This window comes from Phalacrocorax aristotelis, chromosome 7 (genome assembly GCF_949628215.1).
Source record: "Phalacrocorax aristotelis chromosome 7, bGulAri2.1, whole genome shotgun sequence".
In the NCBI taxonomy this organism is placed as follows: domain Eukaryota; kingdom Metazoa; phylum Chordata; class Aves; order Suliformes; family Phalacrocoracidae; genus Phalacrocorax; species Phalacrocorax aristotelis.
Genome location: NC_134282.1, coordinates 33024172 through 33051085, shown reverse-complemented (window position 1 = coordinate 33051085; position 26914 = coordinate 33024172). Strand labels below are relative to the sequence as shown.

At 42.8% G+C, this 26914-nt stretch overlaps 1 protein-coding gene across 1 annotated transcript in view; it reads left to right on the top strand.

The window, feature by feature from the left end:
• The window catches only part of HCN4 (hyperpolarization activated cyclic nucleotide gated potassium channel 4), a 106424-nt gene that overhangs the window by 13959 nt on the left and 65551 nt on the right, over window positions 1-26914 (top strand). The window contains exon 2 of the mRNA XM_075099819.1: window positions 15337-15760. Within this exon, the coding sequence (XP_074955920.1) occupies window positions 15337-15760 (424 nt within the window). The remainder of the gene's footprint in view (window positions 1-15336; window positions 15761-26914) is intronic.

Here is a 26914-nt window from a genome sequence, read left to right as displayed (position 1 = left end):
AGAATGATAAATCATCATTTCTTTCAAATTAATTTTTATCAGTAGACGTATGGAGCCAAATTCCTCGGTGAGAATATATTGCAGCTAGGCACTGGGAATCAGTTTTTCTCCTTGGAGCTACTTGTGGCCTGTCTCTCTTATATACGTACCTCAAAGGCACATACAGGCACTGTATCTAGCACTGTCTCTGACCTGCTAATATTGCACTACAGTGAGAGACACCAGAGTACATTCATATTTTGATGTTTGTGGAATGGATCTTCAAAGCAGGATTTAGTGAGGCTAGCTCTCTGTTGCTACGGGGAAGTATTGTAGAGCATTGAATTTTCTGCTCTTCATCCACAAACTAGCTATTTCTGATACAATCATGTCTTTCGTAAAGGAGATCCCTAGTTTACAATCTGAATATCTAATGAGCTAAAATATTTTTGGATATACTTGAGAGCAGAGCTAATCTGTTATCTGCTTTTCCTGGACTCCAATGAAAGACCTTCTGCTGTTGCCCTCTGAAACCAGGGAGTGCTGAGGATGTTGGCGCAAGTGACTTGCAGAGCTTTCTTCCAGGTACCCTCATCACTGAACCATCTTTCTACTTCTCTTTCTCAGCCTTCCTGTGATCTTCCTGTGAGTGCCAGCCAGATGGGCTGAGTCATATCACGTATATTTCTGGTGGGATGAATTTGAAAGAACACAGAGGAAAACCCTACCTTTTGCCTTACTAAGCTTACTTAAACAGAAGGACTAGATTAACTAAAAGGAAGAAAAACATAGAAATCACGTAATCAAGCATTATTGTAGTGCACAGGTTCCCAGCTAATTTACATAATATACTAGTGCATCCCTGGACCTCCTGAAATCAAAGGTTAAGTCAGTGCCTGCTACAGTGGCCTTGAAATTGGGTTCTGTATGTGTAGAAGTAAAAAACCAACAAGTGTATTTCATGTTTTAGAGAAGAGGGCCTTTGAGAGTGAGTTCTTGTGTTGCTTCTTGGAAAAGCTGGAATTCATTGAGACATTGCTGCCATCCTAGGTACCCAAAACAGGGCAGGGAACAGACTTGCCTCTAGGCACCACAAAGGCTAAGACATGTCTTTTCTTTTAAGATGCAAAATTGAAAAGTCTGGAATAATCCTTTGTTGCTGTAACTTTCAGTATCTGAAGCACGCTTAGATTTTTTGGGGGTTTCTTCTTCCAGACTTGGGACCAGAAGTACATTTTTCTGGACTGAGGAGGAGGGCTGTGGCATTCACAAAGTGCCATTGCTCATCTTGCCACATTGACTGTGCTTCTCTGGACTTCAGGCATGAATAGACCCTGTCCTCACTAAAAGAGGAAAAGAAAATAGAAAGAGCTCTGTGATAAGTTCCTGCCTTGAAGTAAGGGGATTTAAAATTTAAAACAGTATCAGGTGGATTTAAAATATACAGTTACACCTCATTGGTCAGTGGAATCTGTACCTTAAATAGGCAGGAAAGAGCTCAAATATCACTGCCTTAGAATAGATACCTGTTCCGCTATCTGTCTGGTAATTTTTTACTGCCCCAACAAAACTACTTGCATGTTTCGGTTACACCTGAATTCTGTGGGAATTATATTGGTCATATGTCCAAAAATCTTTAAAGAGGTTGCTATTTCACATGCACTTTGTAGCATGTCTGAGCCCTGATGCTGAAATGCAAATACAGGGTGGTATTTTTTTTCATTATTTATTGAGTTTTCATTACTATTATATCTGCACTGTCCCAACTGTTTGTAGAAATAGCTTTGTAATATTTCTGTGAAATAGCAAGGATATTTATTCCCATTTTATGTCTGGAAACCTAATATACAGAGAAACTGCATTATTTTCTAGAGAGGTGCTCACAGAATCTGAGCTTGAGTTGTGTAGACAGCATGGGTAGTTCCTCAGTGACAGGACTGTCCTACCTTTTTCTGCAATGTCCCTCTAGCTTAGGGTCAAAACTGGCAGGCTGGAGCCTCCTTGTTAGGTATTGATGGAAAATGGGCTGCATCAGTCTGAATATATTTCTGAAACAACTTGTTTCTGGCAGGTTGTTCATTCTAAAAATATATTTATTTCTAATTGCTGAGCAGAATGCTTAATGAATTATTCCTTCCCAAGAACAATTAATCAAAGAAATGATTTAGGGCTGGCACTTGCTCCCCCAGGGCTCAGTGGCTGTGTTCCATTGACTTAAATAGAGCAGATCAAGCCCAGCCCATATTGGAAAATATTTTTCTAAGCATTTTTTAATGGTGCCCATCACTATTTGTCTGGATGTCTCTGGCAGAAAAGTACTGTATATATTGGGGCAGCAGCACCGGATGCTACATTAGACTTACAGCAAGCTGCTGTGTTTTGCAACCAGTGTTTTCCTGGTTTGTGCACTTTTTAAAAACAAGTATTATGCAAACTCCCATTGATTGTAATGGAGATTCAGAATGGTGAGGAAAGAAGGAGCTGCAGTTACAACTTGCTCCAGAAGGTTTCTTGACTGGAACAAGGCAGGAGAGGACTGTGCAGGTCACTGAGACCATGCAACATGGATTAGAGCTTTGATAAAGGAGATCCCCCTGAGAATCCCTTTCTAGATGTGCCCTTTCTAGAAAAGTTCAAAAGTCATAAATTTGCAGTGTGGCCTGGAAAGAGCAGGAGAGATACAGCAATGTCCTAAGTCTTGGCAAAAGGCAGATATGTGTTAAGTGAAAATGCTCAGATCCTCTAGCACCTGGCTCCTATCGATCTGACATGAGGGGAGAAGCTCACATGCCCCAAATCTAGCCATTGAATTTCTGATATTCTGTATAACTGGTGGTTCAAAGCATCCTGTCTGGGTGAAGAGTGTGTCTGACTGGATCATTTCTAGGGGAAGTAGGTATTTTAAATGTTCAGTTCCTGAGTTTTCCATTCTCCTATCTCAGAGCATTCACCAAGTCCTCCTCATTTTTCCCCAAGTTTCCTGCCTCCCTTAGGCTTCTGCTGGGCTTCCTCATTTCAGTCAGTTCAATACAGAAATGTTTGTGGGGACACCAGATAATAGTTTCACAGAAAATGAAAAGGGTTTTGGAGCACAGTGGCTCATTGCTTAAGGAACTGCCTTTCTGTAGAGCTGAAGTGCTAAGTCATGAGCTGGGTGGAGTGCCCTTAAGTCACTGGAGTGGATGTTGGGATTCCTGGTCTCTCTCCTCCTTTCTGCTGTGGACCTCCATGTGAGTGAGGCACTAAAAAAATAACTGCCTCTCGATGCCTCAGTTTCTCCCAGCTGACAGATGCTGATGGTGAAACTCCTTTGGAGTGGATAGTGGATTTACGTGGATGCCTTAGATAAGCATAGATGTAGCGCAGTATGTTTCTTCTGAGACTTAAAATAATCAGAGGCAATTGGACTTTTTTTTTTCCTTAACTGCTGCATTTTTAGAAGGTGATTCATTTCTTGTCTGGGGTCTTGGATACCCAAATAGCCCCAAGATCCCAGCAGCATTAGCCTTTTTGAAGATTCATTGTGCTCCAATCCAGCCAGAATAACTCATTGCAAACAAGAGTCTGATGATAGCAGCAGGAGACTTGGGGAGGAAACATATTTTCTGCTTTTGAAACTGAAACACACATAGTCACTGCCTCATTATCATTTTAGATATCTTACTCCATTCCACCCCATCTTCTCTTCCCCACAGAAAGAGGCTTATGGCTGGCACTTCATGCTGAAGCTTGTCTGAAACAGTGATGCCAGCATTAACATTTAATACCAGGGCTGAAAGTTGCGATGTAAGTCAGTGTTCTCCTGTTGATTCTCATGGAGTGACACTGATTGGTAGGAGCTGAAGTTTGGAAACAGTACACAATATATACTCCATCCATCCCAATCCATGGTTCTCCTTTGGCAGTTCCTCAGCCTCTAACCCTTGAAGCCATGCTGCTGTTCACAGGGTAGGCAGAAAATTCACACTAGAGTTGGCATCCCTGTTGACCAAAGTGTTTTTAATCCAGGAGCAATGCCTGTTAAAGAAGGCATTTGACTTGGGAGAGTAAGTTGGGAGTGAACTCTCTCTTCCAGGTCTTCTTACCCCTGTGCTAAGGAACTGCAGCTCTGTGGTGAAGTGACCATGTCCATGTCATAGAATCATAGAATCATTAAGGTTGGAAAAGGCCTCTAGGATCATCAAGTCCAACTGTCCCAGAACACATTCTGTCACTCAGGCTTTCACTTTCCTCAGTAAGCATGTGGTTTAGCGAGTTTTGAGCTTTTAGAGTAACACATCTTTGAATATGATCGTTCCAGCAGACCATTGGAAAACTCCAAACTACTATTACCTCCTTCTGGCAGCTTTTTGGATTCCCATCCTGCCATTAAGCAGGAAAGAGGTTAAACCTTTCCTCTCTGCCCCATCTGGCATATTCAGGGCTCATGCAGAGTAGTAGGAATAACCATGCATGTGTGCTGAAGTCTGGCAAATGCTGTTGCTTGTCTCAGGCATAAATCCTGGTAGCTCTAAAAGTTGAAGAGAGAATATGAGAAAGCATGTGTGCTTTATCCTGCAAACACAGATGTATCTCACTGAGTACATTTCTTCATGGAGCTGAATGACAGCTTGCTCAGGCTCAGGTTTGATCCATCCTCAGGCACAGGAATCTCTTCCGCTGGTTTTTGGTTTTTCATTGTAAACTGGATGTAAATGGCCAGCTACCCAGCTAAACTACATACACAGTTGTTTCTAAGGCTGCTTAAGCCCACTAGTGATGTGCTGCAGAGATGGTTGTCCCGGCGGTGCATGGTTCAAAAGTTATGGTGAGTAACCCAAACCTGGGTCTCTAGGAGCCTCTATGAGAGTTTAGATATTGTAGTAAGAGACCTTCAGTTTCACCCCACTTTCCATTTGGGGAGAGTGGAGTTGTGATTTCTAATCAACACCAAGCTGTGGCATAGCTTCCTGGGAGGAACGTTTTTAGCATCTTGGATGGCTGGAAGTCCTTTTCTCAGACTGGCAGATGACTTGGCTATCTGCTGCATGCATTTGTCACCTCTTTGTGGCCTACAGCAGAGCATGAAGGCATAAATTTGTCAATCCAAAACCAACCAACAGCTAGCAGAAAGCAGTGCAATGTCCCCTCCACTGTCCCCCACTTTCTAAACTTATCTAGTTATGTGACTCACGTAATCTCTCTGCCCTGTTTTAGTGTTTAATTTTAGTAAATCTCAGTTCCCAGTGGTGAAGCTGACATCCTTATCTCATGTAAACTCATATTATGCCAAGAGAGCCATGTCAATACAAAATACTTAAGAATCCAGCCTGTCATCCTTGTAAAAGATGAGGTGGTGGAAGATACCTGTTACATCAGTTAGTGTCATATGTCCTCTGCCACTCTTGCAGCAGCATTTACTCTGAAACTAATAGACATATGTACATATAAAAAGTCTGTACCTGCAACACTGAACCCTGTAAGTGTAAGTTGCTGATAATTCTCTGGCAATGAAGGGTGAAAAATCAGATTCAGAAAAGTAGGCTTTGAATCTCTACCTGTGTGTCTCCAAGAAATTGGAGTCTGGGCACCCTGAAATAAGACACAGTCCCTTTCCGTTGTGTCCTTGGTTACAAATCAAACCCTTGTCCCAGTATTGCTGCTTTTTGAAACAGTTCAGAACTCCCTAGTGCAGATCCTCCTTTCTAACAGACTGCCCGAACATTGGAAGTTGAGTCATCCTAGATGTTGGACATGGGCCTGGGCCTGAACCTCATAATGTCACAACTTATGCATGTCTTTAGGCTTTAGTCCTTCACATTCCACAACATATTCATGATGACTTGGAAGCTGCACCCCTTACTGACCTACCCGTTCTCTACAATGACAACATATGGCACTTTTCCATGACAATAGGTCCCCCCAAAGGAGCTTCCTTCCTTTCCTCAGTTTATTGGTCTTTTTCGTTATTAAATCATCAGAGATAAATGCATACAGAGAAGGGTCAAAGTCTGGATCAACAGACAGCAAAAAAAGAGGAACTTTTCCATATTCATACAGGTGAGAGATTTCAGAAGATCAAACATAGAACTGCCAGGCCCTTAGCATGTCAGCCTCATATATAATGTATTCTGGAGCTCTATGAAATCAATACAGATCTCACACCTTGAAAAGCTTTGGGATCCAGCATGGTGGGGGCAGAGGAGAGGGGAATCAAGAAATATTTATGAGTACAGTATGGTGGGATATGAAGAGATGGTTAATAGGCTCTCTGGCCTGGGCTTTCTGCCATAAGTGCACTTTTGTTTAAATGCTATAAATAGAAATTTGTACTTAGTTCTTTAACTCTGGGAGGATGTGGTGTTGCATGTTCCTTTTGATTAAGTTTGATGACACAGCCATGGAGTGGAACACATCTTATGTAGCGACGTGGCTGTGTAGGAGGTAATCCCAGACCACCAGCAGCTGGTGTGCAATCTGTCTATACCTCCCCTCAACAGGGAGCCTAAAACAGTCTAATGTGCACCAGCAGGGAGAGAGGTCCATATAGACAGGTTAGAGCTTGGTTTGCCAGTGGTTGCCCTGCCCTGGTGCAACAAGAAGAAACTTATGCTTATAAATCTCCCACTGAATCTGCACCATATTAACTTCCCAGTGGTGTCTCCAGCCACTGCTGCAATGAATTTCCACCGGAGAACAATTTATGTCTTTGATCACCTCAATGGTGCTATGAGGGCAACACTAAATTTTCTTGGTTCAGTATGTAAATGTTCTTCTTTTGGCCCTTCAAAAAGAAATGAAATAAGCATTCCTACAGGTAGTACCCACAAAATTTTCACTGCTTTTGCAGCTTGTTACAGGGGAGTTCTCCACAAGCTAGCAACAGCTGCGTCCAGGCGACTGAGAAAATACTATTAATACGTTTTTAGTCGGAAATGGGATGGATGTGTGCTCTATTGGCCTCCATGCTCCAAATTTAGAGCTGAAGCAAATGAAGTCTTTTGTGGCTATCTCTGTTTCAATGTGTGAGTTCCCCAAAGGGGGAAATGAAATATTGTTTATTTTCACCTTTCTGGGAAGATTGGGTTCTAAGTACAGATTTAAGATACAGTTTTATTTGTTAAGATGATATCTGCAGGCAGGAAGGCAGCAGGCATTGAGGAGAGTGGTCTATTGACTCCTTCGTGCAGAATCCACCATGACTTTTCTTATTCTTGTGACTTGTTTATGTTTCAGTGTTATTGGAAATGAAGTGCAGGAGCATATTGTTTCTGTTTGATACAGTATGTCTGTGGAGCAAGGACTAGGTGTAACTGTTCCAATACATTTGCATTTATCGGATGGCAGATTGCACATAAAACACTTGAAAACGCTTATATGGTTTCTATTAAGCACATTGCAGCGTTAGGTGGTAGATATTGACTTTACCGATTAGACATCCAGAACTCTCATTATCCCAGGACATGTGCAAGCCAGGCAGCAGCGCTATAGCCTCCATGAACTCTTCTGTCCTGACGTGCCTCAGACTGTAGTGAAATGACATGAAACTGAGCTTAGTGATACCACTTGCTACATAGTTCACATACACTGTACGGCATTTGGAAGAACTTGAGTGAAAGATAGCACTATCTAGTGGTTAGAGTGCTGTTGTCCTAGCCAAGTCACTTAAATTCTATCATCAGCTATCCTGTCTGAGTGAAAGTTAAATACACTTATGAGAAGGGGTGTCAGCAGCTCTTTGCGACAAGGTTCCATTTTTTTTTACATGCTTGAACATACTTTTCTTAAATGTGGTTTTGGTTCATGACTGGTGCGCTTCAGCGCAAAGATAATACAAAGTACTTGGGTTTTCTGAGACAGAAAAACAGGAAGCATAATGAAGTCATCCCAACAAAGTTGCAGAACAACAAGACTGTCTGCCTTGTCTGATTCACAAAGCCTGTTTTAAACTGACTAGATGGAGACCATAGAAATGTATCTGTCTTGATAAATCTAGTTTTTGTGAAGGACAATCACCACCAGTTTCTTGGTGGCTCCTCTAGCAGCTCCTATAGGCAATGCCAAATGTCCCTGCTATCCAGAAGAACCCCAAAGGGCAGATTTCCCTGGAGGTCCTGGCATGTGGCATGTTCTCCCTCCCTGCAGAGGCCAGAGCCCACACAAGCCATAAGCTTTGCCATTTCTCCTTAGTTAATAATCCATGAAAATGGTAACTCCCCTGGTGATGAGCTCACATTGTGTTTGACAGTTTTTGACCGGAGCCAGTGGAAAGTGCAAGGTCCAAGGCTTTTACAGCCACTGCAATAAAAGCCCAGGCTTGTCTGAGGGGGTTGCCTACTGCAGTGCTGTCTGTGGTCCACTCTGACCAAGTGGCTGTGCCAACAGCTACCAAACTGCGTGTCTATTCAGAACATCGAGCTATTTCATAGTTCAGACAAACACGTTTCTTGGTAGATTACCTTCAATGTAAGGTCTGCTTTGCTAGTCCTCTGTTCTTTTGAATTCTCCTGTAAAAGTCTCCATCACACAAATCTTCATCTCTTTAAGAAGCCTGACAACAGAGTGGGTGTATTGTAGGCACTATCAAAGAACTAATAATTTAAGCTAACTCATATTGATATAGTGCATTGTGTTTTGTAAGTTAAAGAGAGGGCATAATTCACGATGTACTATGTTACAGTTGGTTAAATGCATCAGTGCCTCAAATGTGTTGTTTGCAAATTGCCCAATATTGTAGCTGGAATAAAAATATTGCTAAGTAATGTGTGTATTTATATTTTTACAATGGAAAGAAAGGAATTTTCCCTTTTGCTGCTACTGATCAAATTACAGTATTTAGCATAACTAGAAACCTCTTCTGAAACTTGGCAACTGTATTTTCTGGATAGTAGTTCTACCTCTGAATAAGTTACTTAAATCTTTAGTATTCCATAGTCTATCTGTTTGTAATATAGGATGATAATACCATCTTCATTATATCTGTTGGGATTTAATTAATGTGTGGACATTACTGTGAAAAATGCAGGGTGTTGATTATTGTTTAATAATGTAGTGTTAGATTTAAAAATTGATGATAGAGAAGCAATAAAAAGGTCATATGCTACTTTGCTTGGACTGCAAATGCCATTTTAAAGTATTACGTAAGCAATGGCTTAATTTTCTACTCATCAAAATCATGTAATTATATTTTAAGGTAATAATATGAGCGTAAGTGTTAAACTCAAAACATGATATGGAATTCTGCACTGTTTGGAGGGGATTAGGTGAGCAATTATGTGGATTGGTGATAGTCTAAGTCAAAGTCTAAATACAGACCTTGGAAATATCTTGCCTCAACTAAGACTGACAGCTGAATTAAATGAAAATTTTTTCAAAGGCAACACATGAGTTTAAAGAAATCTAGATGCAAAGTGCTCCAAGGCATACACCTTGTTTGTAGTAGATGCTGTACTGTGAGATATCCCTAATCATATACCTGCTTATATAAGCACTTAAAATTCATCACTAGCTGATAGTCCTTTTGCTCCTGATACGAAAGTTAATCACATGCAGAACTGTATCCGATCTTAGGAACTCACAGATACCACTTACTCTCTGATACCCAGCTGAGGCATCATGATGACTATGGAATCTAAGTTCAAAAGAAAGATGAATAGTTCAGACTACCAGCTATACAGGGCTCCCAGTCCTGTCTCCTGACTGTCATCATAAGGAGATAGTTGGAACATCTTCCTTAGACTCGTAGGTGCAGGCAATCTGAGCGTCGCCCTTAACCACTGTCTCAGCCCTGGGTGTATCTCCAGCGTTTATTCTCTATGTATTTGCACAGCAACAACTGTCAGAGAAGTTGAATTTGGTGCAGTCCATGTTCTGTAACAGACAGGGACAACCACGGCTGAATGAGAAGCAGCCAGTGCTGCTGAAGCAGGCAGCCAGGGAATTCTAGAGGAGGCTGGGATACAGCAGAACTCTCTTTCTCGTGCTGTCGTAATGCATGGCTCTCAGTGCTCTCAGAGGTTTTATTCAGGATGGCAGAGGATACATATTATTTGCATAGATTGGTCAGAAGGAATTAAAAATGTTTGTCATATTCTTCAGCTAGGTCCCCGTAATCACTTCCCATTATATAACACGCAGAATATTTTTATATGTAATTTGACTCTTTTTTCGGTGGGTATTCGTTTCAAACAGGTTTTCAAGTGCACAGGTGTTTGAATAACTCCCTGTAAATAATTCTTCTAGTAAGTGAATTCTTGGATGCAGTAGCTGGTTAAGTGTCCTTTAGTGTGTTTAGGAGCAGTGAATCACCATGTTCATCCTATTATCTCTGTGAATAATGCAAAGTTTGTAACTCTCCAATAGAAATATGCCTACTCATATCTGGGAGAAGTAATGCTTCCAAAGACAGGGAAGGATCTCTTCCTGCTTCTTCTCTCTCTTCCTCCTCTGTGTTCAGATACCTCCGTGAGTGGCTGCTTTCTGGAGTAAACTTTCCTCTCACTGTTGCTGGTCCAGGCACACGGACATCCACTAATGCTCTTTACAAAAGATGATTTCTATTTCTAGCCCAACTAGCAGTCCTGAGAATTGAGGCACAACCTCTTTCTTGTTAGGATAGTTGCTGGTGAGCACAGCGGTGTCTAACTCAACATGCAATCCAGAGAGGGGGAAGGGAGCTGCCACTCTGGACAAAAGAGCAGATGTTCGTCAGCTCTTTAAAGGAATAAAGTTGTAATTCCTCCCCATGCGAAGCAGAGGATGGAGATGTAACCTGTGACTCAATAGGTGGCACTCTGTTTCTTGAGTCAGCACCGAGCCAGTGCTCCTGCCTGGGCTTGGTAGAGCAACTTTGGTTTTGGTTTTAGCAAGATACGTTCATTAAAGGTCTTTTCTTGTAAGACTAGGACGGTTGGCAATGCTGTTTGAGCTAAATTCCATTGCTGGTGAGAATATCCTGGCTCCCTGGAATTTTCAGTTAGATGCAGCTTTGTTGTTTCCTTTCTGTGTGCTTTCAGGCAGCACATCAGTTCAACCCAGAGTTGGCTGCCTTTCAGCAGAAGCTGAAAACATCCAAAAAGCTTTGTTAATTTAGAGGTGAGGTTGCTCAAGTCTATTTTCTCTTGACCGTGCAAACATTACAGAGCAAGAACAGAAGTTAAGGCCAAAAATGTGCCCCACTCAGGGGCAGGTTTTGAATGCAGTGATGCTGATTGGGCTAACCTTTGCAATTCACTATTTTCTTTCCAAATGGCCTCAGTTCTTCCTGAGCTTATGCACTGTAATTGGTTACACTGCATCATGGAATAGTTTTGAAAAATCAGGGTTTATTTAATTAAAAACTGACATCCAAAAGCAATACTTCTAGCCTGCTGTTATGTTATGCACTAGACAGAACAGAAAGATGATCTAACTTTCTGGTCAAAAACCACAGACTAATACCCACGAAGTGTACATGCTATCAAATCATCTGAGTGACACCATCTATGCTTAAAGAGCGTGTATGCTTGATGTGTATTTGCCACGCTAATTCTCAGATGCATTCCATTACAACTGAATAATATATTAGGAATTAAAAGATTGGAGATAGCAATGCATGTTAAAATGTGATTTTCAGATCTAAGAAGCATGTATAAAGCAGGATGTAGTATAAAACACAAGCGTGTTTGAAAAAGACATGGTTTTATAGTGCTGGCTGTTCGCTGTGCTGTTCGCTCTTCAGTCACACTGAGTCAACTACAATAAAACAATACATTCATATTTATTAATTTTTTATGTAGGCTTCGAAAACAGGAAGAGAAGTGAGAAGATGACAGGATATCAGAGGAAGAGGTTCATGAGATACATCTCTATTAAACTCTTTTTCAAGCCATATGAATAGCTTCAAATCTGGTTAGATTCAAGATTTAAATTCAGGTCTTAACCCTTACTTATCCTCAGACTTCTGTGGACAAATCCCATTCTCTTAATTTTGCCATGTGGCTTCTCTAATCCTGCAGGAGGGGTTAATAACTCTACCTGCCTCTCATGGGTGCATCAGAGCCAATTTCATCTCTGTCAGCTCTGTGGAACCCCTGGGTGAAGGAACAACAGGAATATGGAAAGCATGGGTTATTAATAGCTGGTGCTTGCCCTTATGTACATCACATACACCATTAGTCATTCTGGCCAATAATTTACAGGGAGTGAAAAAATGTTCCTCAGTGTAAATACAAAATGACACATGGATGATATTAGACCTCTGAGGTGTTGTGATCCCTGAGAGTCTAGTCTAAATCCAGTGATGACATCCTTAGCAGTTCATAAGGGGGTAAAATTAAAATGTGCAGGAGCTGTGGAATCTTAATAGTTAAAATTTAACTTCTAGGCAGTTTACATTTTAAGGGCAGGTGAATTTCCTGTGCTGGAATTGGTGTGCAGACCAAATTCTTGGTGATTTGCAGCTTTTTCTGCTTCCTTTGTGGAGTCCAAAGGTAATATCCTCCCTGACACCTTGGATATGCTTTTACTAGCAGAGGCACATTGGATAGAATAGTTTACCTTCTGTGTTTTGTAAGTGGTGGCTTTAAAGGTCATAACCGAGGGGAGCCTGTGACAATAATCTTGAGTCACTAGTACACCCCTGAGGAGAAATGTGGCTTAAGAAACACATGGCAATGAATTTTAGCACTTCATCTTTGCTTGCCCACATTGCAAACCATGATTCTCTGTGGACAGTTTAGCAGTAATAGAAGACTGGGACTGAAGAGCATGCATGAAATGAGTTTGAAGATCTTAGAACTGGAATAGCAAGAAACACTGTAAATCAGGATGCAGGATAGCTTGCTGTGGTATGACCATGCTTGACTCTAAGAGACTGGGGTGACAGGAAGTGCTGCAGTCAGACGGAAAGCATTTTACTGGGATTGTGTGTGTCTAAAACATCTTAAACTGTGAGCCATCCTAGCCACTGTTGTCTTTGTCCCCAGTTGCCACTAAGTATTGAAATCACCAGCCAGCGTAAAAATAAGAGGCACAAAAATCCAAAGATCTCTGAAGAAAACCTTTACATCTCTGCATGTCTGGCCATGTCTGTCTCATGCCATTAATTCAAAACTTGGGAAAAATAATGTTCCTTGTGCATATCTCCTTCTGTATCCCCTAAGGCAAATTAAAGATCGCTGGGAGGTTATTTATTTTTGGTAATAACATACACACTGCTTCCAGACTTCCTGCTATTGTGCGATTATCTAGATTAATTGTCTAGGAAAGCTGCAGCACCATCTCAGGCCCTTAACAAGGAAGACTGCAACATGGATTTATACAGTATTAATGCATATTAGTGTGTGACATGGCCCTGCTCTTAGAAGCATATGGACAAATCTCATTGCTGAGTGGACAAATGTCATTGCTGAGTGTCTGCTAGCACCAACTGTACCTTTATACTAAGTGAAGGATCGCATGCTACCCTGCCTGCTGGGGCATGGCACCTTGAGAGCAAGAAACAGATAGTTGATGACATTTTTAGAAACCTTGTTAGTGGATAACTTTGCTCATACTGAAGTTGGTTCCCATGAGTCTCTGCTGAATGTTTCTGAGAATTGCTGGTGTGCTGCTGGTTTGTGACCCTGTCTGTACATGTGTAATAGCTGGAATCTTAAATATGCTTTTAGGTGCTTTGAAGTCTTATGTTCTTAACAGGGAGAGAGAATCTATAAAGAGAAGGCTTTTAAGTCATATTCTGCCCTTTTTGTTTTCCTGCTGAGAGTTTAACAAATCAGTGTAGTTGCCTCACTATAGTGATACTGTTCTGCAGCAGCTCAGGCTGGTCAAAGGCCCAGGCTTAAGATGAACAACTTTTACCAAAGCTGGATTTTGCAGATCTTTAAGGCAAATCTATTTCCTCTAAAACATTTCAGTGATTTTGACTGTAATCTGTCAGACAGATAGAGAAGCAGCATGTGCGTGTCCTTCTTCAGCAAACCCTACAGTTTCCTTCGTTACATGATTGGAAGTCCAGAGTCACCCTGTTGACTTCACTGCTATTGAGATTATTGGTTTAGAGGAAGGCTCAATTCTCTACCTTGTATTAACTTGCTGTCGCCTTTTTTATGGTCTAGGAAGTTAGGCTTGTTTGGTAATCAAGAGATTAATAATAATATAAACATCATGCTAATTTATATGACTGACTGAAAAAGCCACTGCAGCTTTCTGAATGTTGCATCTTCAGGTTTAAGCAACCAAACCTGATAATCGGTTTGCTCTGTGTACTTTGCTCATTTGCTATGACAAGTGCATCTTAATGCAAGTTATTTATGATACCTGATGATATTATAGTAGCCATCCTGTAATGTACAATGTAGAGTTGATGAAAACTTGGCAATGTGAAACCACAATGCATTGGCATCTCTACACGTGAAACATTTGGAGGGGACTGGACCACCACTGTGTTGGGCCATGAGGCTCCTTTGTGAGACTCCTCAACAAAGTAGGAGACCCAGAAAAGTTTTTAGTCCTCACTCTGGGTGACTTGTGGCAACATTGTGTGATTGTGTATCTTTTACAGTAATACCTGGGAAAAATCTTTAAAAAATCCAAAACAAATATATTAGGAACAATATTCAGACCGTGTATGCCTTCCAAACCAAAAATTAATGTTGTTGTAAGGCCCACATGGATAATATTGACTTGCCCCTAAAGTGAAGATAAGCTTCTTGGATACTGTGCTTCATGGAACAGTAGTTAAATGTTTTTGTTGCTTACTTGAGAAATGAAATAGGTATTTCCAGGCACATGACTCCAAGCTTTAGTGATTATTTCTGCACAACACAGGAGTCTAAAGAGTGTGGGCCAAACTCCTGAAGTCCAGGCTCAGCATAAGCTTGGCTCAGCAAGAAATCTAAACTGAACACTGTAGATCACAGCACAACCTCCAGTTCCCTCCTGATCCCAATGCTATCAGAGCTAGCTACTTCTAAAGAAGGATCAGACAGTAGGAGCAAGCTTGGTGATTTTAACCCCAAATGGCTTTATTGGCATATGAATTCTGAGGCCTTCCAAATACTTTTCTCTCTTGCTCTTTACCTAACAGTCATCATAGTAACTGCAAGTATCTCAGTCTGTTCTTGGGTAGCTCTGAAGTCCCAGTCAAAGTTTTCAAGTGTGCATGTCCAGCCATGTACTCAATTCCTTTCTGAACCCTCTAAGCCAGAAGATGAGTGCTGCTATGGTATTAAGTATCTTATTAGCAGCTTGTGCACTCTGAGTACATCAGGCAGACTAGCAGAGCATAGGAAATGAATGACAGTAGAGGTGTATATATAAAGCACATTAGTTTTGTTGACCTGGACTCCCTGATCTCCCACTCTATAGCTGATCTCACATCTCTGTCTTGTTGTCCAGGTTTTACTGGGATTTGACCATGCTGCTCCTGATGGTAGGGAACCTGATCATCATCCCTGTGGGCATCACTTTCTTCAAGGATGAAAACACTACCCCATGGATTGTCTTCAATGTGGTTTCAGACACGTTCTTCCTCATCGACCTTGTCCTCAACTTCCGAACAGGCATTGTGGTGGAGGACAACACAGAGATCATCCTAGACCCACAGAGAATCAAGATGAAGTACCTGAAGAGCTGGTTTGTGGTGGATTTTATCTCCTCCATCCCTGTGGACTATATCTTCCTGATTGTTGAAACCCGCATTGATTCTGAGGTGTACAAGACAGCCCGGGCACTGCGCATCGTGCGCTTCACTAAGATCCTCAGCCTCCTGCGGCTTCTGCGGCTCTCCCGGCTCATCCGCTATATTCATCAGTGGGAGGAGGTGAGCAGAGGCTATGATGCCCTTGCATCCTAAATCTTTTTTCCACTTATGCTGGTATTACACAAGAGTGCTTTCTCTGAATGCCCGTTCTCCCACTTCGTGCCTGTGTGAATGCTAAAGAATTGTGTTTTGACTCTAATGGTTTGCTTTTAGCAGGTTCCCGAAAGGGCCTTCAGCATATTGTTACTTATTCATTTTAGACTGTACTATCTGCTTCATGATCATAATGTATATAATCTGTGGAGATGATACGTGGGCTGGGAGGAGAGTAAGTACAGTACACCCTTCCCCTGAAGGAAGCATGTAGTTATAGAACTACCTGTGAGTGGAGCAGTTAGCCAGACAGCAGGGTTTTGCCCTCTCAGAGCCCCAGAAGGTCCAGAAATAGGTCAGAGGAAAGGTCTAGAGACAGCTGATTTGCAGAACCTGTGGCATTTGTTTACCCAAGCATCTTATTTTACATGTTTACCTCTTGAATAAATGGCTTGGTGATGTATTTATTACCTTCTTGCTTTCTACATTTTCTGTCACTGTGTTAAGGGGAAGAGGAAAGAAGAGCAATCTGCAGACAAATAGGGTCTGTTTAAAGACATAGAGGTCTGGTGAAAAGCAAGAGCCTCACCACCCCTGGACCCTGTGCTGTTCCCAGGGGAGTTCCAACACGCAGGGTGAGTTGTCAGGCATAATGTGAGTGAAGCAATAACCTTACAGGTAGCTTGAAAATTAGTAAGTTTTTCCTGTCTCCATGCTCTCCAAAGCAGAGAGAAAGCTGCCTTAAGCTTTCTCCACATGTCAGGAGCATATTTTCAGGACAAGGAAAGCTGGTCAAGGCAATTTCATCTTCCCCATACTTTCTCTTCTGCTTTGGAGCAGAGCCTGATGCAGAGCATGATCTAATGCAGAGTGTGCTCCTGGGAATGTGAAGGGAAAGCAGCCATGCAAGTCATGGCTAGATTGCACCAAGCTGTCAGAATACTAATTCATGATACAGCTGAACCATTTCCTCCTCCCAGCATCACAGACTCAGAGGGAGAGCACTGGTACATATTTCACAAATTTCAGGCATCCTCTTTTTAGTACAATGATTTGTGAATTCTTCACTTAGGGCTGAGCGTTACGCCTTGCTGAAATTTGGGCTGACATTGTGCAAGGTCCTGTACAGATGTATAGGGAGAGGCAGCTGCAGCCCTGAACAATTCACTACTAGGTTAATTTGCTTCATAGCACAGGCAGGCAGGAAGTGCATAAGGAGATGGAGATAAAAAAACCTGAAGTGTCTTTCCCAGTGTGACTCAGCAAGTCAGAGACTGAGCAGACCAATGAAATATCTCCAGGTTGTTGTCTTGTCCCTTGGTTGCATTGTTTGCCTGTCCTCTGATCCAGGAACCCTCAGGAAAGGCGAGTTGGTGGCATAGGCTATTGTTAAAGTAGCTCCTACATGCAGATTTACACATAGCTACAGCAGTGCAGAGCTCTGTGCTTGCTTGCCTCTGCTCCTTGACTTCCTTTCCATGAGGTGGTTAAAGAGGATTTAAGTATATTTCATGTTGAGTGTACTGAATTTGGTTTAAAAAATAATGAAATGGAAACAAATCAGCGCCTTTTCACTGTTTTGCTACTCATACAGTTTCACTGAGCAGCCATTTCTAGTTTCAGTCTTGTAATACAAATCGGTGGGGCATTTTGCCCTTTTACTGGCTGTCATGGGTACCAGGGGACAGCACAGCTAGGCATTCTTTGGATCCCCCCTGAAGAACAGACTCCCTGGAGTGATGCAGTGCTGCAAGTGGAAGGGACAGATGGTGTTGGATTGCAGTTTGAGACTGCAATGCAGACACTGTTATGCATTGCAGAGCCCAGCAGAGCAAACATGATAGTCTTTTTTTCAAACAAGGCTCGACCCAAGCAGCAGTTTCCCGGAGAGAGTATGATACTAGGAGGTTTTCCACCTTCTCAAATGGGGGAGGGAAGCAGAGAGAAGGGGTGATCCCTTGTCATTGGTGCAGTGCATGCTACAAAGCAACAAGGAGACAGGGAAGCGAAGTTCTTAATCTTTGCATGAGAGTACACGGTTGTGCTCCCTGGAATGACTGACAGTTCTTTCTTCCTCTTACTCTGAATTGCCTAGAGATCATCCATGTCTGAAAGTTCACAATCATCTTTCTGCAGTGGTGCTCTGGAAGTGTTAATTCCTGCAGGATGGAGGAGTGTTGGACTAGATTGGCTCTGGGTGTACACAAGGGGCAGGTTGCTGTGCAGAGTTAAAGAAGGAGCACTGCTGGGAGAGGGGGTTGCTGAAGCCTTCTGTTCTCCTTTGCTCCCCCACACTACCCCACTCTATGTCTATTAACAGAGGCGGATGGACTAGTCAGAGAGGGTGCATCCCCACTCACCTGTACTGAGCTTCCACTGTGACTTTTGATGGAGCAATCACTGCTGCCATGGGAAACTTAGCTCCTTGCTTATAACTAGTGATGAGACTCTGGGTCCTGAAGAAGGAGGAGAGGGGGATCCTGTATACACAGCAATGTTAATCTACTTATTCTGCCTCGTAGGTGATCATTACATCTGCACATTAGTGTAACTCTGAGTGAGTACAGGGATAAGTGGTCGCTTCCTGAGTTCACAGTGAGCCTCTCTCTTTCTTCCCCTGCAATTGTCCATGCTCTGCATGAATTTATCACTCACCCTGCAGTGAGGAGGGAGCAGTATTCTCTAAGGCTGCAATGCTGTAAAACAGCCAGCCACTCATCAGTTCCAGATCAATGCTAGTCATGAGTCTGTGGGCCCAAGAGCCAGTGGTTTGAAGTGCCTGCACCATTCTGGCTCAGCAGTGGAATACTCTGACATCCTCCCCCAGATCTGAGACAAGTTCTTTGGGGTCTACAGCTTGGCAAACACCATAAAGGAAAAAGCAAAGAAAAAAAGGAGAAAAACAATCTAATGCACTCATGTTCACTGGAGTACAAAAACAAGCTTCATTTGCATTATCCATTTTGTATGAGTGGTCCAACGAATGAGTTTACCAGTAGGGCACAATATAAATAGAGTATTTTTGAAGTGTCTGCTGTATCTACCCTGCAGTAGGAAGCTTGATTGCAATGTAGGAAGGCATACTCACACTGGCTTGAGCCTGGCTTGCCTGAATATCATATTATAAACTACATTGTCTGGTAGTTATCAAGTCCATGAGCAGATATCTAGGAGGGCTGGCATGGTCTGTGTCTGGAGCTGTACTGCCAGGGTTAGGACAAACATGGGTGCTCCAGTCATGCCTTGGTTATACCCAAGAAAGCTCTTGTCATCCTGGCCTTTGAACCACTCCAACAGCTCTTCAGGGTATCTGGGTTGGTCTGTGATTCTTGACTATGTTAATATGGAGGCACACTGTCATTCACAGAGTCAGGAGCTGGGCCTTCACACTGGTGTCTCTGAGACACTGTTCAGAGAAAGCAGACATTAACATCCTACAAACCTTAACCCGAGGTCACCCAGCAGAAAGAATAAAAGCGGAATAATACCATGTAACCCATATACGCAATGAAAATGAACCAATGCAGTTCAGATTGTGAGTGTTAAACAAACAAACAAAAACTCTTTAGGTTTTCATAGACAAAAATGATTGAATTTTTTTTTCTAAGAGCAATTTGCTGAGCTTTCCCTATTTTATGCAAAGCGTCTACCCCCATGTTTGGTTCCAGGATACAGTAACCTATATTTAAGATCAAACTATTTGGACTTATGAACAAGGAACATTTCTTGGGACAACAGTAAAATCCTACTCCTATAAGTTGGTTTCCAAATAGCACATAGGTTTAGATAACCAAAACATTTTGATTTCAGAATCTATGCGAGGGATTATGATGAGAAGGAAAGGAACTAGCTGACTTTGATATATATCACAATGATAAGGTTATTGTGAGAGGATTTTTTCATATTTTTGTCAGAAAGAAAATATAGTTTTCGATTTTGGCAACTGGAACCTGAAGAAAAGGACAATTTAATTATTTTCAAACTATTACATCAGTGAAAACTTGAAAACCTTCCTCAATGCTGTCCTTTTCTTCCCTTGAGTTTCTGTATTACATAGAAGTTTTAGAATGGATGGAATGCATCTTCTCAGGTCTGTTACTGGCCACAGATTACATCATCTGAAAGATGACATCGCTTTAAGAAGACTCAGAGGTATTCAGAAAAGTGATTGAAAAGCTAGAGGTCTTATGTGTAAGGACTAGGAGAGAGCTTCCAAAGACTATGAGAGTATGACTCCCAGTTGATTTTCATTTTGATTTGAACAGCTAATTCCCTTAGTTTCTTCTGACCTATTTGTAACCAACCTTAAATTAAATTAAAATAATGTGGCTAGTGGCCTGGGGGATGTAACGTTAAGCCAAATCCATAACTGGATCCTGAGAGGGGAGGAGCTGGGCAAAACGATTGTTCTCAAGTAGCACATCAGGGTCCCATTCCATGAGCAGTTCAAAATAGCTTAGCAGATTTTTTTATCACTATGATTTGCAATTCTGTCGTGTCAAATAGCAAGTCAGACCCATGAGAGTAACTCATTAAAACCTCTGGCCACCCTTGAGTAAAATCAGACTCAACAAACACTGGTAATGTGGCAGGGAGGGGGAGAATGGGCTTGGTTTCTTCTTAAATTTGCATTACCTCATTTCTGAAGGCAGCATTATCAAGCATTTGTCTTCAGTGTCATTACAGGAGCTTATTAGAACTATAATGCAATTTACAGTAATTTGCTTTCTCACAGCACAAATTGACCCAATACTCAAGCATCTTTTCCTTCTAGAGAAAATCCCGGCTGCATTGAAATAGATGGCAAAAAACTCTTGTCCACATGTTAGAAGAAGGTAGTTCAAGATTTTACCACAGCCTTTTACACTGAGCTGTTTTTGCTTGTGCAGCACAATGTACTTGCGGAGTGAGGACAGACAACAGAAGGAAACAGATGTTCTCCATTCGTGTACAGACATTGCATTTTCCCTCACTTGCCCGTAGGCAGCTAGTAATCCATCCCCTGCCCTGTGCCATGTTACCTTTCAGGAGAAAGAAACCTAAAAAAGTCTGTTGATGGAGTTTGTCTTTAGCAGGAAGTTCTACTGCTATAATGCAAATTAAGCTTCCCACATGGGCAACGGGAATACAGTTTCAAAGAGTATATAATAAAAAATGGGTTATAATGAATTATAAGGAGCCAAGCAAATGTTTGAATAGCTGTGCAGCTACAGAAGTTGCCATAAAAAGGAAAAAGTATTTTTTTTTTTTTTTACAGTCACCTGACAGTGCTTAATGCATCTTTTGTCAACAGGATGGTATGATGGCTTGAGGAGTTGCGATTAGGGCATGGAGCCATTTGTCTCTAGGTCAGTAGCTCAGATCCAGCTTGTAGCAAGTGAAAGTCATTTGCCATCTCATGGATGTTTTTTCTCTCATCTGTTCTTAGTGTGAAGGTGCCTGTGTGACGAAATCATCTGGGGGACTGGCCCTGGTAAGCCTCAGGCTCTCTGTAGCAGCAGCAATGGCATTAAATTCCCCCACACATCTCAAGTGACCACTGACCAGGGTGTAAGGCATGTTAATAAGAGGGCCTTGCCTGTGCCCAGCCTCTGGTTCTCCGTGTCACAAGGGCCATCAGTCTGGGCTCTTATGCTGGGATGGAATTATAAAGGTTTTCAAAAGAGATAGGCTGATCTTCTAATGATCTTTAATCACTACAATAGCTGGTGGCTGCTCCAGGCTTTCATTTTGCCCCTCCCTCAGACTCCTCCTAGACTACACTTTACATGTCCCTCCACTGGACACTGTGGTAAGCTTGCCTTTCTCTTGGGAAGCTCACATCTCTATTTCTGTGCCAGCACCAGCTGCCTGCAGCTCAATGCCCATATCTTGCCAGCTGTCTGTCATTTTTCTTCAGGCCATTGTTTCTGGAGTGGGGTTTCTAGCAGGCTTTATTATTGCTGTTGTGTTACAATAACAGAGGGTCCTGAAAAGAGAAGTGCTGGAGTGTGGCATGAGGAGATTCCTCCTGCAATCAGTATCATTTTCTAAGATTTAATACCATGGAGTCTTTTCACTCTATTGATGGGGCATGCTCCAGCTGCAGCGATGTAGGGATCCTGGGCCCACTGCATATTGTCACAGCCTGCTGTGTTGCTGTCATACAGCATCACGGCATGCTTATGGACGATGTTATGACCTTTATCAAGTACGTTTGTAACAGGGAAAGGGGTCTAGAGAGTCTTATACTCTGACTGCAAAGCTTAAGGAAAACTTCTGGGAGCCTTCTAAATCACAGAAGAATTCTGTGAGTTCAGGAACCAGCAAGGGCAGTGCCCACTTCCCTTAGGTGGGTAGGAACAGAGATTCACACCTCAGTAGGGCTGTGCCCCATAGAAGAACCACTGTGAAGGCCACCCTGAAAGGCCTGTACCCTCAGTGGAGCTGGACTTGAGCACCTCAGGTTGTGTATGTGCTCCAACCAGCCTCCCCAGTGCTCTGCATAGCCAAGGCTGAGCCTTGTGTCAGTATATCACACGGTGTATATGTGATGTACGTAGATATAGTGCTGATGGTAGGGACAGCCGATACAGCTTTTGAAGCCATTCAGAGGGAGATTCCTGTTGCCATTTTGGTTGTTGATACAATGCCAAATCTGGTTTTGTCTTTTAGCAGTATGGAAATCGTGTTCTGCCAGACTCACCTGATACATTAAGGCCAATGTTTCTAAGGTACACTAGCTTTGGCAAGTGGTAGCAAATTAATTGCTCCTCTCATTGAAGCTTCTTCCAGGAAGGCACTATTGACTGCATTAATATCAAATGAAAAACTTTAATGAGGTAGCCGAAGAGAACAGCATTTCCTCACCTCACTTTTTGTATTTAGCAAGACAGGTTGGAAAGGAGCGTGCCGAACCTGTAAGTTGTGTGCATGAAGCAGGAGCTTGGCCCAAATAGAACCATGGGGGGAAAAAAAAAGTTGGTTAGTGAGGGAGGAAGAAGAGGTGATTTGGGAGTGTAAGGAGGAGCACGGCAGCGTAGAATTGCTTTTTGCCAAGACTGAAGTCGGTTACTTCATCACCCGACAGAGCACCCTCATGTGCTCTGAGCCAGTGACTGGGCAAGGGGAAGTGCCAGATGGGGACCTGAGCAGCTGCTCCTGCTGGAGCTGGAGCAAAAGGGAGAGCAAAGCTATGCTAGCAGGAAGAGAAAAATACCCCACTCACAGGGATAATGAATGGTTTAGATTCTGGAAAATAATCTGTATCTGAACGGCTCTTTAGATAGGTGCATGGTTTCTTCTCTTGGGTTTACTTTGCTTGTCTCCCCTCTTGAAGATGGTGGGCACTCTAAGGCACCACTGGACACCAGAGGAATCCACTGTAGTGCGTACCTACCTAGCCCATTTTGTTCTAGTAAGTGGAGAGGGCTGATGGGAGAGAACAACCAATTAGCAGTACACCTTGCTGTTTGTAGACACAACACCATGTGCAAGTGCTGTTGTATTGTGGAGCTCAAGGCAGAGCAGAAGCCTGAAATCCCTCTCCCAGACAAAGCTCACTAGGATGGAGTCCAGTATTGAGACCTTAGGCTCTAGCACCACCGGTAGATAATACTGTGAGTTGGAAGAATTCATATGCATTGCCATGCAAACAGGGTAGCCAAAGGCAAGTTCTTGTGTTTCAAAGGTGCTGTGCACTGAGGCAGGGGGATAGGGCATTGTCATCCATGCAGAAAGGTCAGGACCCATCCTGCCAGCAGGGCTGTATGAGGGCTCGGCTGTCTGGAAGGGCCTGACCCTGGCCAGCTTGGCTGGGGAAAGAAGCAATGCTCTTCCACACGGCAGCAAAACCTGAGGCCAAGCTTTGGCTCTGAGCAATCCTCACTTCCACTCTAGAGAAAGAGTTGCCAGCTACAGTGCAAGACTCTGCAACACACCAGAGGCACTGGAACTGGAAAGCCCCAGCCCTGAGAACATGTTTGGTTTTCACTCTATTTTCTTCTTGCCAGGAATATGCTAAGGCTATGCAAACCAGCCTTACTTTCCCCACTAGTTTGAGGTGAAAGGAAGAAGTCTTTCTCAGGGAAGACAAGCTTCACTCCTGAGCAAGGCACAGAGAGGTGCAAAGGTTTAATGGGCAAGAGCCTTATTGATGAAGTTATTTTCTGAGCACCGCTGTGAAAAGAGCTATTTCTAAGACAGTTTCAGGACATGCAATTATCCAGTTTGCCAGCTTAATGCATTCAACTTAACCTCATTTTTGTGAGGCAGAAATCAATGTGGTAACTTCTTCAGAGCTAAAAGATGTCATTTTATTCTTGCTTCTCTCATAAAGATGCATATTTTTAAGCTTCCTCTCTTACTTTAACTTCTCCCTCTCCCAGTTTTGATTAAGCAGGAATACCCAAGAGCTACAGAAAAGCATGAGGCAATTTCCACATTCCCAGAGTCACATTAGAATGGAAAATGTTTCTGAAATCTCTTTGCAATATGAGCAAAATTTTCCTTATTACCTTCTTGGAAAAGGACTTAGAAGTACATCTCTGACCTCCGTACAAGAACCTTTTTATTCGTTTCACTCAAGCACCACTTCACGAAGGAAGAATTCTGATGTGTTGTTGATGGTGCTGATCCTCACCCCAGTTTTTCATTCCAAGGAACGCATGTCCCCTGTTCTCTGCTCTTCCAGCGTCTGTCACTTTCTCTGCTCCTGGCTTGTCGGGGGTATTTGGTAATTATTCCTCTCTTGTGTTTTCTTCCCTTCCTAAGCAGGAAGTCCTGCAGAACAGCAGCTGCCAGAGCTGTGAGCCAGATAACTTCTGTACAGAAGTTCCTCAATAAGAGTGCCATAAAATTGAAGAGAGTAGGGTAATTGCCTTGCTTTTCATTAATATGCCTCCTCTCCTACCCTGGCACTTCCTGAAGTGTGTTGCACCACTCATACAGTGCTTTAGTCTAGTGATGCATGCAAAATACTTGCAGCCTAACATAAATCTTCACAACAAAAATCTTCAGCCCAGGATTACTGTGCTGCCACCCTACCCGTCGTGATTCTCTCATGTTCAAGAAAGTAAAAGTGCTTTATTTTTTTGATTCTTTCAGGTAAATGTGACTTGTACCTCTCCCCCCCAGTCAGTGCCCTGTGATTGGGTTTTTTATTATAGAAGTTGACAAAAACATTATTTGGGGCCCCTCATTTCAAGCTTTTTGTAGCGGATGGGTGGCACAACAATCCCAAGGATCAGAGCCGCTCAAGCCCGCCCCAAGGCTTCCTGAGCTGCTCAGTGCAAGTCTCAGCAGTGCTTCTGTTGGATGTACTGCAGCATTGGAGGGACGGGTGGTGGCAGCTGGCCACACACTGTGCAGTGCTGAGCTGGGTCAGCTGCAGAGGAGCCTGGACCATGCAGCACTCTCAGTTCTCACCTCAGTGGTTCTCTACAAAATCTGGTTGGTCAAGGGCAGAATGTAAGCATATCACTTTGCACGTACAGAGGGAAGGGGGAATGAAGACTGTGGACTTTAGCTTTTTAACCTGAAGAAAAAACTATATCCACTGACAGTGTAAAATGGCAATGGTTGCTCTATCTACCCTGGCAGAGCCATGTAGCACGCCGTTCCCTGCTGAACTGGTGATTTTATCTTTGCCATTTGCTCATCCAGTATTTATGAGGGAGAAACCAGAAATCAGGGAGGGTCTGATCACAGGAAACATTCTGCCTTTCATGATACCTGGAAAAAGAAAGTGAGAGATGTGATCTGAAAACAGAAACACCAGAATTATTCTTCTAGCTTCCTTCTGGGCTTAGGATAAGCCACGTGTCTGTAGTCCCACACTGTTCCTTTCCATAAAATGAAGATAATAATGTAGTCGCCTCACAGATCTTAAACAGCTGAAGTTCATTCACGCTTCTGAGGTGCCATTAGGCCTGGGATCTGCTCTGATGTAGACCATGAGCAATCCCATTGAGATATGACATAAACATATACTTCTCTGTTAAGTACCCTTTGGTGGCTTCTGCCCCCAGGGCTAAGGGGATGCTGTTCCTACTCTTCTCTAGAAACAGAGCCCTAACTCAATGTGGGACACACATATCTTTATCTTAGCACACCCTTGTCTTATGTGGCTTTTCATTATTCTGTGATATATCTAATATCCTCTTCCTTGACTTGTTGATTTGGGGTCATCAAGGTAGATGGGCACAGAAGAGGATGGTGTCATGGTTGCTTTGTATCTTTGAACCCTGAGGGTTAGGAGAAGGTTGGGGAATATGTTTCTCAAGTTTGAATCCAGACATGATAGATGGTCAAGAAAGGATGATGGTCTGTGTGGTGGATTTGGAGTAGAAGGAGACAGGCTGGAGGGGAAATCTTGAGTTAAGGAGTGAGCCATGTGTGGGCCAGGAGCTGAAGATGGCTAGAGACAAATCAGAAAAGAAGTGACTTTGTGCAATGCTAGTATAGGAGAAAGCAGCAACACTGGGCAGTAAGGGGAAGTAACTCTGCAAAACACTGCCCAGTACTGGGGTGTGCACAGAGCCAGGGAGCAAGGAGACAGCTGGGAGTCTGTCCTCCTGTAGGATTACTTTAGGTCCAGCTCCACTCTCCGGTGGTGGAGCTTGTCGAAGGTGAACTTTGAGAGAACCTCTCTCTGTGCTGGCAGTGACAAGCAATCAAACAAGCAGCAGCAGTGCTTCCTTGTAAACACTGGGAAGAAACTGTGAGGATAATGTCCCTTAAAGCAGCTGACAGGCCTGCTCTTCCTCAAATCCCTGGAGGGGGTGGAGAGCAGTTAAGATACAGCAGCTGTGTTTGGGTTTGGTTTTGTGTTTTGTTTTGGGTTTTTTTTTCCCCATTTATATATTTTTTTTTCACCCAGCAAACTGCTGGGTGTTGATTCCTCTTGATTTACTGTGTCTCAGTGCAGCCCAGTTTGGAGAGGTGGTCCCTCAAGTAGGGTTGATTAGACTCCTCTCCAGTATGCATCACCCTAACATCCACTAATTCCACTTTATCCCAACAGTGTGACAGGCTTTTGTGATGCTACAAAGAATTAAGCTGAAATTGTGTAGTTAATTATACAAATTCAATGCAGTCGAAGTCCAGAGACCTGTGTCAGGGCCCGGCAGCGATCACCAATGA